The 13,555-nt window shown below is 37.0% G+C and overlaps 1 protein-coding gene across 50 annotated transcripts in view; it reads left to right on the top strand.

Annotated features, from left to right (window-relative positions):
• EIF4G3 (eukaryotic translation initiation factor 4 gamma 3) overlaps positions 1-13,555 on the top strand; it is a 439,835-nt gene that overhangs the window by 115,721 nt on the left and 310,559 nt on the right. For all 50 annotated transcript variants that reach the window (XM_071217722.1, XM_071217735.1, XM_071217737.1 and 47 more), the window contains one exon: positions 7,422-7,497. Coding sequence is in view for 17 of the 50 variants with exons in the window: in XM_058304199.2 (XP_058160182.1) it covers positions 7,422-7,497 (76 nt within the window). In the remaining 33 variants the exon portion in view is untranslated. The remainder of the gene's footprint in view (positions 1-7,421; positions 7,498-13,555) is intronic.

Genomic DNA, 13,555 nt, shown 5'->3' on the forward strand with positions numbered 1-13,555 from the left:
TTACATTAAAAAATATAAGATGTTTCCATATACCCCACTCCCCACACCTCCCCACTCCTCCCACATTGACAACTTTTTTCATTGGTGTGGTATATATCTTCTTTGGAAAAGTATCTATTCCAGTCCTTTGACCATTTTACTTAATTGGGCTATTTGTTGTTTTCATTACTGACTTATAACTATTCTTTTTATGTTTGGAATGCAAGTCCTTATCAGATAAATGATTTGCACATATTTTTCACCTTCTGTAGGTTGTCCTTATATTTTTGTAGTAGTATCCTTTGAAACATAGAAGTTTTTAATTTTGTTAAAGTACTGTGTATGTTTTCTTTTGTTGCTTGTGCTTTTGGTGGTATATCTAAGAGTCCAGTGCTAAATTTGAGGTCATGTAAATTTCCCCCTATATTTTCTTCTAAGTGTTTTATAGTTTTCGCTCTTATATTTATTCCATTTTGAGTTAGTTTTTGTCTATGATGTGAGGTAAGACACCAGTTTCATTCTTTTGCATGTGGCTGTCCAGTTGTCCCAGCAGAAAAGGGTTAATTTTGAGTTAACTTTCTATAACTAATCAGGTAATCAGTATCTGTATGTAGCAGATATTAGCTCAAAGATTCCAGAGAGTATCAATTTAAGACTATCTTAAAATGGTTTTTGGACATCCTGAATTAAAATTTGGATCATTTTTCTATATCATAAACAATGACATGAGGTTTTTCTTTTTAGGATTAAAAATTATGCAGATAATGTGTTAATTCAGTTTAAACTAGTGTGTTCCTTTTTATAGCTTGTTTATACCTAAAATATGTATTTCATTTGTAATTTTTAAAAGAAATTTTTGTTAACATATGTACAACACAAAATTTCCCATTTTAATCACTTTCATCTGTGTAATTCAGTGATATTAATTACATTCAGAATATTTTCTACCATCACACCATCCACTACCAAAACTGTTTAATCATCCCAAACAGAAACCCATTAAGCATTAATTCTTCCTTTTCCCCAGTCCTGTCCTTGGTAACCTGTGTTCTCATTTCTGGCTCTGAATTTGCATATTCTAGTTATTTTATATAAGTCAGATTATACAGTACTTGTATTTTCATGCCTGGCTTATTTCACTCAACATGATCTCTTCAGGGTTCGTTCATGTTGTACATGGATCAGAACTTCATTCATTTTTATAACTGTATAATATTGTATATATATATATATACACACACACACATAGATACACACACACACCATATTTTGCTTATCCATTTATCTGTTGATAGACACTTAGGTTGCTTCTACCTTATGCCTATTGTGAATAATCCTGCTATGAGCATTGGTTTGCAAATATTTGTTCAACTCTCTGCTTTCAGTTCTTTTATTTTTTTAAAGATTTATTTTATTTATTTATCCCCCTCCCCTCCCCAGTTGTTTGCAGTTGCTGTCTGCTCTCTCTGTTCATTTGCTGTGTTCTCTGTATCTGCTTGTCTTCTCTTTAGGAGGCACTGGGAACTGAACCTGGAACCTCCCATGTGGAAGAGAGGCACTCAATTACCTGAGCCACCTCACCTCCCTGGTTTGTTGTGTCTCTCATTATTTCTTTTCTTTGTGTTTCTTTTGTTACATCATCTTGTTGCATCAGCTGGCCACCAGCTTGCCTTCTCCAGGAAGGACTGGAAACCCAGCCTGGTACATCCCATGTGGTAGGCGGAAGCCTAGTCGCTTAAGCCACATCCACTTCTCAGTTCTTTTAGATATGTATCTAGAGGTTGGATTGCCAGGTCATATGGTAATTTTATATATAACTTTCTTAGGAACCACCAAACTGTTTCCCTCAGTGGATACACCCTTTTACATTCCCATCAACAGTATACTAGAGTTCCTATTTTTCTGTATCCTTTTAAATTATTTATTTATTTATTTTTAAATAATAGTCATCCCAGTGGATGTAAAGCAGTATCTTCATTGTAGTTTTGATTTGCTTTTCCCTAATGGCTAATGATGTTGAGACTCTGTTTATGTGCTTTTGGCCATTTATATATCTTCTTTGGAGAAATGTCTCTTTAAGACCTTTGCCCTTTTTTTAAATTCAATTGTTTTGTTGTTGAGTTGTAGGAGTTCTTTATATATTTTGGATATTAAACCCTTATCAGATATAGGGTTTACAAATATTTTTTCCCATTCTATACATTGTCTTCTCACTTTCTTAATGATGTCCTTTGGTTTTTTTTTTTTTTAAGGGCATTACCCTATATATATATATTTTTAATTAATTAATTTATTTCTCTCCCCTTCTCCCCCCACCCCGGTTGTCTGTTCTCTGTGTCTTTTTGCTGCATCTTCTTTGTCTGCTTCTGTTGTTGTCACTGGCACTGAAATCTGTGTTTCTTTTTGTTGCGTTATCTTGTGTCAGCTCTCTGTGTGGGCGGCACCATTCTTGGGCAGGCAGCACTTTCCTTCGTGCTGGGCGACTCTCCTTAGGGGGTGCACTCCTTGCGCATGGGGCACCCTACACGGGGGCACCCCTGCGTGGCAGGACACTCCTTGCGTGTATCAGCACTGCGCATGGGCCAGCTCCACACGGGTCAAGGAGGCCCAGGGTTTGAACCGCAGGCCTCCCATGTGGTAGATGGACGCCCTAACCACTGGACCAGGTCCATTGCCTTAATCATGTCTTTTGATACCCAAAATGTTTTCATTTTGATGAAATTCATTTATCTATTTCTTTTTTTTTTTTTTTTTTTCCGAGGTACCAGGGCCAGGGATTCAACCTGGAACCTCATGTGCAGGAAGCCAGCTCAACCGCTAAGCCACATCGGCTCCCCTGAGTTGGTTTTTTCATTTGTTTGCTTGTTTTTTTTTTGTTTTTGTTTTTTGTTTTGTTTTTAGGAGGCAGCGGGGACCAAACCTGGGACCTCCCATATGGAAAGCAGGTGCTCACCTGCTTGAATCACATCTGCTCCTTTCTATTTCTTCTTTTGTAGTTTGTGTTTTTCTTGTAACATCTAAGAATCCATGCCTAATATAAGTCCTGAAGTTTTTCCCCTATGTTTTCTCCTAAGAGTTTTATGGTTTTAGCTCTCATTTTAAAGTCAGTGATCTCTTTTGAGTTAATTTTTCTGTATGGTGTGAGACAGGGAGTATATTCGTCAGCCAAAGGGGTGCTGATGCAAAACACCAGAAGCCTGTTGCCTTTTATAAAGGGTATTTATTTGGGCTAGGAGCTTACAGATACCAGGCCATAAAGCATAGGTTACTTCCCTCACCAAAGTCTATTTCCCTGTGTTAGAGCAAGATGGCTCCTGACATCTGCCAGGGTTCAGGCTTCCTGGATTCCTTTCTTCCCAGGTCTTGCTTCTTCCTGGGGCTTGCTTCTCTTTCCTCTGTGTGCTTACTTCCTAGTGCTCCAGCTTAAGTCTTCAGCATCAAACCCCATCATCAAAACTCCAACACCAAAACCCTCCAACTCTGTCCTTTGCCATGCCACACCCTACTGATGTCGCCCCATAAAAGCCCTAATTATAATTTAATCATTCCCACGTACAGACCAGTTTACAAACATAATCCAAAATCTATTTTTGGAATTCATAACTATATCAAACTGCTACAGGGATCTAATTTCACTTTTTAAAATATGGATTTTCAGGTTTCTTGGCATATTTGAAGAGACTGTTTTTCCCTCATTGAGTGGATTTGCCACTCTTGTTGAAAATCAATTGGCTATCATAGATGTGTGGCGTTTCTTTTGTCAAGCTAGGTTAAAATTTATTTTTAAGAGTGATTTCCTAAATATACTGGTTTATTTAAACTGGATCTCTTTAATTTCTGCCTTTTGGGTGTTTTGTATGTGTGTTTGTTTTTGGATTTATTTAATTTAATTTCTTCTCTTCTCCTCTCCTTCAGGGCCTCTCTCCACCCCATCTATTTCCTGTCTCTATGAATTTGCTTATTCTAGATATTTCGTGTAAGAGGAATTACATGATGTTTTTGTCCTTTTATTTCACTCAGCATAATGTTTTCATGATTGATCCATGTTGTAGCATGCATCAGAACTTCATTCCTTTTTATGACTTAATAATATTTTATTATATGTATGTGCTGCATAGCCCTTATGAGTTAGAATTAATGTAGAAAGGAATATAGCTGTTATTTTAAAGCAATGTGTTATATAAAAGTGCTTCTTTTGAAAAATCATTTATATGTATGTATGTATGTGAAATAGGGTATAGTTTGGAAATTTTGTCCTTATTTTTATGTTATACAAGTTAACTTCCTTTCTCATTCTCAAAGCTATGTAGAAATAAGGAGAAAGTGGAGAAAGCATAAATTGGGTGACATTATCGTACTGCCCTGGAGTCTAAATAAGAAATAATAGGCGGTGAACTTGGCCCAGTGGTTAGGGCATCCATCTACCACATGAGAGGTCTGCGGTTCAAACCCCGGGCCTCCTTGACCCGTGTGCAGCTGGCCCTCGTGCAGTGCTGATGCACGCAAGGAGTGCGCCCCGTAAGGAGAGCTTCCCAGTGCGAAATAAAGTGCAGCCTGCCTAAGAATGGTGCCACCCACACGGAAAGCTGACACAACAAGATGACACAACAAAAAGAATCACAGATTCCTGTGCCGCTGACAACAACAGAAGCGGACAAAGGAGACGCAGCAAATAGACACAGAGAACAGACAACCGGAGTCGGGGGGAAGGGGAGAGAAATAAATAAATAAATCTTTAAAAAAAATAAAGAAAAAAAGATAATATAGAAAAGAACCTTTGCATTTATTTGTTTCCCTCCCTTGAAATTGCTTGTGTGTATCAGCTATTAAGCAATATTCATGTGATAATATTTGTTTCCTTGATCTCCCTTTCGATGAGGAAATAACTTGAGACAATCACTTTAAGAATATTGCTTCAGCTGGGCATTGGGGTAGTTGTTTTCCTTGTAGTGGAAAATGGGCCAGGTTTAGGAACATTCATCTAGGAATTGTAAATGGAACTTAGTGTTTCAGCAAACCAAAAGAAGTTTTTTGTTTGCTTTTAGTATTTGTTTTCTAACTTGTCAGAATTCTTCTTTTGAGAGAATGTATTGACTTAGAGTCAAGCTCAATGCCAGGTTGCCATAGAGTAAAAAGTTTCATCCTGAGGAGAGTTCATCATTCATAAAGCTTCTCTAAACATCTGTATTTAAGAAATTATTGGTCCCCTCTTTCCTTCATGAAATAAATTGGAAACTTTCAGATCATTTTGTAATCTCCTCATAGATCCTTGGATTTCTCTGAAATTGGGTTCCTTCATAGTTTTTATTGGCCTAAATGAAATTTAATGTTGAAAGTATGAAATTCTGTACTATAACATCAGTTCTGAGTTTATTGTACTTTAATACTCTAATGTTCAAATTTTATTTATTTCAGAAATTTGTCTTTTGTTGATTTTTTTATTTGAAAAGAAAGTATATTTGGTTATTTTTGCCTTTGTAATTCTACTTAGTGCCTTGATTAATTCAGTTATTACCTATCTATATAATCTTGCTAATGATTTTGCTTGTGTTTCCTAATGATATAATATAAATCATAGCAATTTTAACCTGAGCTGTAGCAAGTCGGTATGCCTACTATAGTTCAGTCTGGGTTTTATTAGTAAAAAATAGAAGCAACACGTTCTGGGGCATTTCACATGCATATTTCACTGCTTATTGGTAGAATTGTAATTTTAAGTGGTACTATGAAACGATACTTGTTTATTATCTTGATCTCAAAGGGAAAGAAGCAACTGGTGGTTTATGCAGGGAAGACAGCTTTGAGAGAGCTGGTAATAAGCTTAATGGCAGACGGCATTAAGAGGGAGTGTTCTGTAATTAAGAGGTATGCATGCATGCTGTTTCTTTGAAATCATTTGTTTCTGGAGAAAATGCCCAACAGTGCCTGTCTCATACTGATTTATCCTAGGTTTGTTTTGGGGGTGTGGGGGTGGATTAAACAGTCTAATTGCAAATTACTATAGTATCAAATTAATTTTTCATTGAGATAAATTCTCATGCCATAGAATTCACTCTTTTAAAGTGTACAATCCAGTGGTATTTAGTATATTTACAAAGTTTTACAGCCATTACCGCTGGATAGATGATTAAGTTTGGGCCAAGAATTTAGGACTTTTTAGATTTTTTAGACTGATACTGCATTGACCCTTTTACAGGTTGAATTAATAATTTAGTTCTGTCCTGCGGATAGGAGTAACTACGATTTAACTAGGTTGTGATATATATATGTATAGATATATTTTAATACCATACTATATAGTGTTCTGCCCTCACACTAAAGGTCACAATCTTTAGTGTTTGATAAGACCTGGCCTGGCCACTTTAGCCTTATTAACATTGTTAGATTACTTTATCTTGTTGAGCCTCAATTTACCTGAGATACAATTGAATGGTTCGATGAAAACAATGTGGTTGGTTAGACCTATAGCTAGGCTTTAGATTCAGATTTCCTGACTTCCATTTTCAGTTTTCTTTTGATAAGATTATGTTTTTGTTTTAAATATTGTATTTTTTATCCAAAAGATCTTTTAAGACTGTTTTTCAATGAACAGTATTCTCTTGGTAGTTTATAGGAAGTGAAATAAATGAATTCAATATTATTTAGCTGTAGCTAGTAAGAAAAGAATGTTCCTGGACTATTGGCCAAATATGCAATAGTCTCTTTAGCAATCTTATAATTATAGCGATCATGTTAACTAGTGAAGTATTAATAACTATAATAGAAACCAGGAGCGCTTACCTTCCCTTTATGAGATTAAATGGATTGCTCAAATTTTTGGGCACAGTACTGGGTTCCTATTTGGAACAGTGGAAATATTTTGTTAAGGGATGGTGATGATGTTAGCACAACATTGTGAATGTAATTAACACCACTGAAATATATCTCTGAGTGTGGTTAAGGGGGAAATGTTAGATTGTGTATATGGTAACAGAATAAAAATTTTTCTTTTTAAATCGGTAGAACTGAACTACCCAGTAAACCCTAAGTTAAACATAGACTAGAGTTAATAGTACAGTTATTAAAATATGCTTTTATCAATTGTAACAAATGTTCCACACCAATGCAAGGTGTTAATAATAGAGTGTTATATTGGAATCCTGTATTTTATGCATGATTGTTCTGAAAACCTGTAACTTCTCTAATAATAGGTTTATTGTAGAATTGCTATTTGTTTTGAGTTTCCATGAATGTTTATCATGGGAATCACTTTTAGAGAGATTAATTTAATCTTTAGAAGAGTTGAAATACTTTGTTTTCAAGTGTCTGTGGTAAAATAAGTATGTAACTCCAATAATTGGGTCAGAAGCTTGGGACATTGACAGAATTTTGTGATGGTGATTTACTTTTACTGCTAAAGCAATCCATTTTTTAGTTCTCTTATCCTTAACTCACTCTTCTAGAATTCCTAGAGGACCTGTACAGCAGCCTCTTGAGGATCGAATATTTACACCTACTGTCTCAGCAGTATACAGCACTGTGAGTATCTTAAGGTTGTTTGTCATATTGTGTTTCTGCTTTTGATTATGAGCCCTTGATATTACAGGCAATGTTCATTTGTCATCTGAAAGGTTTTTGGTGAAAGGTTCAATAACTTCCAACACAGAGCTAAGCATACAGAATGTAGTCCAAATAACGAGAACAGACCTTTTTTTCTCATTTTAATCTATGAAATTGGAAATGAAAGGCAGATTTGCCTATACACCTGTCTTCTTTTTGCTTTTTCCATATAGATTAAACTACTGCCTGATATTATGATTCTTTTAGGAACTGAGTTTTATTTTTGTTTTGTTTATTCCTTTACTTTTATTTCCCACCTTGGTTACAAGTTCATATGAAAAAGGCAGAAAGTTTAGAAAAAAGAACATTGGTTTTAGTGGGAGATTTAATTTTTCAGATTAAGAGATTGATTCAAATTCATAAGTGAAGTGAAAATTAAAAATTAGAGGATGAGGGTAATAAAATTAGAAGCAAATTTCAGGGGTCCTATAGTGAGCCTATGTAAATGTAAGGGAGTTGGGTAATTAAACCTATCTTTTAAAATATTTCTATTCAACAGACATTGAGTCCCTAGAGATATAGATATGGTGCTTTAAAGAAATTTCAGCCTAGTGAGAGAGCTGAATAAATAAATAATTGTAATGTAAACGATAGTGCGGTGGTTCTTACCCTTTTGAGTTATGAATCATTTTTGGAATATGGAAATAGTCTCATACTCTCTCCTCAAAAAAAGAACACAAACCCAGATTTTGCATATAATTTAGAGTATCACAGATTTCCATCAGGTCACTGATAGACTTAGGTTAAGAACCTTTGATGATATCATTTGACCTGACAATACCATTTCCAGATATATACTTCCAAAGAGAGTAAAAATAGGGCCATCAACAGATACTTCCTACCAATGTTTATGGCAACATTATTCATAGTAGCTAAAAGCTGGAGCCAACCCAAGTGTCTGTCAACAAATGAATGGATGGGAAGCGGACTTGGCCCAGTGGATAGGGCGCCCGCCTATCACATGGGAGGTCCGCGGTTCAAACCCTGGCCCTCCTTGACCCGTGTGGAGCTGGCCCATGCTCAGTGCTGATGCGCACAAGGAGTGCCATCCCATGCAGGGGTGTCCTCCGTGTAGGGGAGCCCCACGCGTGAGGAGTGTACCCCTAAGGAGAGCCACCCAGCGCGAAAGAAAGTGCAGCCTGCCCAAGAATGGCACTGCACACATGGAGAGTTGATGCAGCAAGATGAAGCAACAAAAAGATACATAGATTCCCATGCCGCTGACAACAACAGAAGTGGACAAAAACAAGAACACATGCAGTAAATGGACACAGAGAACAGATAACTGGGGCGGGGCGGGGGGGAAGGGGAGAGAAATTGAAAAAAAAATCTTAAAAAAAATTAAAAAATTAAAAAAATAAAAAAACAAATGAATGCATAAATAAAATATGGTATCTATACCCAATGGAATATTATTTGGCCATAAGAAAAAATTAAGCTGTGAGATATACTGCAACATGGAAGAATCTTGAAATCATTATGCTTAGTGAAATAAGCAACACTCATAAAGATGAAAATTGTACTATATCACTTATAAGAGATAGAAGGCAGTTCAGCAGTTACTGGGGGAGGTAGAAAGAGGGAGTGTATGTTTGTTTAAAACAAAAAAGAAAAGAAAAATAACCTTTGATTAGAAGTGTGAACATATTGCTGTATGTGAAAGGAAGAGGGCACTTCAGTGAGGAAGTGACAAGCTGGAACTATAGGACTTCTTTAGGAAAGGGAGGAAAGACTTCAGAGACATGGTAAAGGAACTGGTCATTAGTCCATTGTGGCTTGGGGGTTAGTGAGCAGAAGTAGATAGCAGGTGGTAGGTTTCAGTGCTTTTAGGGTGGACCTAAAGAGTTAGTTAAAGGGAAGTGGACTTGGCCCAGTGGTTAGGGCGTCTGCCTACTACATGGGAGGTCCACGGTTCAAGCCCTGGGCCTCCTTGACCCGTGTGGAGCTGGCCCATGCGCAGTGCTGATGTGCGCAAGGAGTGCCGTGCCACGCAGGGCCAACATGTCAGTAGAGACTTCTCCACATAGACAAAATTTAACCTGGGTTGATCCATACTACTTAGATAATAGTGTCTAGCGAGATGTAAATCCATTTAATTCTCCTATAACCCAGCACAAAATAACAATCTATTTTATTTTCTAATGGTAAATATGCTAATTGAACTGACAATTTGTTTATATTTCATTTTTAATAATATCTTTATTGAGATATAATTGATACACAATAAACTGGAGATTTTTAAAATGTATCAAAAACTTTTGATAAGTTTTTACACATGTATATAGCCGTGAAAACCATCACCCCAATCAAGAAGTGAATCAAACTTCACTCCCCAGTGTTTCCTTGTGTCCCATTATAATCACTCCTTCCTGTTCCCTCCACCTTTGATATGCTTTCTGTCTTAATGGATTCATATATATTTTTTCTAGACTTTTATATGAGTGGAATCTTTCCATATGTTCTTTCTCTGAATCTCTTGCTTTTTTTTTTTTTTTTTTTTTTGGCATTTTTCACTCAGCATAATTATTTTGAGATCCATTTATGTTTTTTTCTTGTGGGTATCAGTAGTTCGTTCCTGGAAGAAAAGATAAAGTAAACCCTGAGGGCTATTTATAACCCCATGTTTCATACTATATTTTCCCCCTAATAATAACCTTTTTTAAAATTAACCGTTAATCATAATGATTATACAATTTGATAGTTTCTTTTTAATGTATTATTGTATAAATGATTTTTCATGTTAATCACAGCATTCATAAACATAATTTTAACATATTTAAGTATGCCCTCATGGGGGTGAACCATAATTTATGTAATTAGTCCCCTGTTGCTTGGCTTAACATTTCCTCCTTTATTTTCTATTTTAAATAATTTTGTAATACATACATATACATATATATGTATTAATACATATGTGCGTGTAATTTTTTTCTCTTCAGGATTATTTTCTTAGACGAAGAATCCTTAAAAGAAGCATTATTGGGTTAAAATTTCCAAATTTTTAAGGTACTTAATATTTTTCACAGATTGTACAATTGTAGCAGCTTACATTGCTACAAGCAGTATAGAAGAGTGTCCATGTCATTACATCTTGACAACTTCAGATCTTCTCATTTTAAAACATTGCTGATTTGATAGGTTAAAAGTGATATTTCGGGAAGCGGACATTGTCCAATTGATAGGGTGTCCGCCTACCACATGGGAGGTCTGCAGTTCAAACCCCGGGCTTCCTTGACCCGTGTGGAGCTAGCCCATGCGCAGTACTGATGCGCGCAAGGAGTGCCGTGCCACGCAGGGGTGTCCCCAGCATAGGGGAGCCTCACGTGCAAGGAGTGCGCCCTGTAAGGAGAGCCGCCCAGCGTGAAAGAAAGTGCAACCTGCCCAGGAATGGCGCAGCACACACGGATTGCTGACAAAACACAGAGAGTGGACAACTTGGGGAGGGGGGCAAGGAGAGAGAAATAAATAAATAATAAAAATAAAAATAATAAAAGAAAATGAAGACCGCGGGCTTGGTCCTGTGGTTAGGGCATCCGTCTACCACATGGGAGGTCCGCGGTTCTAAACCCCGAGCCTCCTTGACCCATGTGGAGCTGACCCTTTTGCAGAGCTGATACGTGCAAGGAGTGCTGTGCCACGCAGGGGTGTCCTCCGCATAGGGGAGCCCCGCGCGCAAGGAGTGCGCCCTATAAGGAGAGCCACCCAGCGCGAAAGAAAGTGCAGCCTTCCCAGGAATGGTGCTGCACACACAGAGAACTGACACAAGAGGACGCAACAAAAAGAAACATAGATTCCCGTGCTGCTGACAACAACAGAAGCAGACAAATAAGATGCAGCAAATAGACACAGAGAACAGACAACCGGGGTGGGGGGGGCGGGAAGGGGAGAGAAATAAATGAATAAATAAATCTTTAAAAAAAAATATTAGGCAAGTTTTTTTAAAAAAAGATGATATTTCACAATTCACAGAAGAGGTAATTAGCAGAAGAATGTGGAAGAGTGTTGTGATTGCCATAAAATAATGATGGCATATTATGCTTATAAAATTAGCAAAGGTTTAATTAACTACTCACTTTTTAGTCATAGGGAACTTAATAATTAGGAAAAATTTCTTATCCTTCTAGTCTTTTTTCTCATTGAATATTTGTGAATTATTGAGTATTGTATTAGGGTTCTCCAGAGAAATAAAATTGACAGAATATAAATGTATATGTATGTATATGTATGTGTATGTACATAGGTAAGTAAATATTATAAGAATTGGCTCACATGATTGTGGGGATTGGCAAATACAAATTCTGTAGAGTAGATTGCAGGTTGGGAACTCCAGTGAAGGTTTCTGTAAGAGAAGCTGGCTGACTGAAGTAGAGAGAAATTCTTTCTGACTGCTGAAATCATCAGTTCTCTCTTGAAGGGCTTTACCTGATTGGATGAGATTTCTCATTGCTTTAGACAGTTTCCTTTGTTGACTGTAGATGTAATCAGTTATAGTTGTAATCAACTGACTAATGACTTAAATCCTTGAAATATCCTCACAGTAAACAATCAGGACAGTGCTTGCTTGACTGAAGAACTGGCACTATAACTTAGGCAATTTGACACGTGAACTTAACCATCACAAGTATGAAAAAGGAATGAAAATTTCCTACTTCTTGTGTTTGGTTATAAGAAGATCGTATGGGGAAGTGCTTATGGCTCAATTGATAGAGCGTCTGCCTACCATAAAGGAGGTTCAGGGTTTGGTACCCAGGGCCTCCTACCTCTGTGGTGAGCTGGCCCAGGCGCAGTGCTGCTGCGCGCAAGGAGTGCCATGCCATCCCTCACATAGGGGAGCCTCATGTGCAAGGAGTGCACCCCGCAAGGAGAGCCCCCCCGTGTGAAAAAAGCACAGCCTGTCCAGGAGTGGTGCCACACACACAGAGCCAATGCAATAAGATGATGTAACAACAACAACAACAACAAAAGTTTCCCTGTGCTGCATGACAAGAACACAAGCAGTCACAGAAGAACACACACTGAATGGATACAGAAAGCAGAAAATGGGGGAAAGGGAGAGAAATAAATAAAAATAATTTTTTTTTTTTAAAGATCGTATGTATTTAAATAACTTTTCCAAAAATAAATAAATAAATAAATGACTTTCCTTCAGTAACATAGATGAGAGATACTTGGCCGTAGTTACAAATCAAGATTTTTGCAATTGAGAGAAATTTAAATAAAAGATGAAAATCACATTTAGATATTTTCATAATGCTGGGCATTGATTTAATATTCAACTCAGAATTCTCCAGTTATTTGGAATTACCTAGATCAGTGATTCTCAACTGGGGGTGATTTGCCCCCAGGGGACATTTGTCAATGTCTGAAGACAATTTTGATTGTCACAGCTAGGGGTGGGTGCTACTGGTATGTAGAAGGTAAAGGCCAGGAATCTGCTAAACATGCTACAGAGCATAGGATAGCTCTTAAAGAATTATCCAGGACAAAAAATATCAACAGTGCCATCGTTGAGAAATCCTAACCTAGATTTTATTTAAATATTAGACAAAATTATTAAAATTAGTTAAAATTGTTAATTTTCATTTAGCCATCCAGTATTTATTGACTATCTACTATGTACTATAGTGCATAGGTACTAAGAAACATTCACATTAAAGAATTATAAAAATTATTTTAGGGGTTTATAGGGAGATAAACAGAACATCAGATGGATAATGGGATAATTCCTACTTAGATGAGTTAAAAGCCTTTCTGAAAAGGTGGCATTTAAGTGATATCTGAACCATGACAAGGATTCAGTCCTTTTTCAGAAATGTAGAAGCAGCGTGGGAACCTTCCAAATAGATGTAGAGACCCCCAGATCTGAGGAGCTCCAGTTCACTAGAGTCTAGTGCTCTGAAGACAGCACAAGATGAGAGGCCTAAAGCCTTGCCATCCAGTAGAAACATGCCTACTGAGCACTTGAAATGTGGCCAGT

Source organism: Dasypus novemcinctus, chromosome 9, assembly GCF_030445035.2.
Source record: "Dasypus novemcinctus isolate mDasNov1 chromosome 9, mDasNov1.1.hap2, whole genome shotgun sequence".
Classification (NCBI taxonomy): Eukaryota; Metazoa; Chordata; class Mammalia; order Cingulata; family Dasypodidae; genus Dasypus; species Dasypus novemcinctus.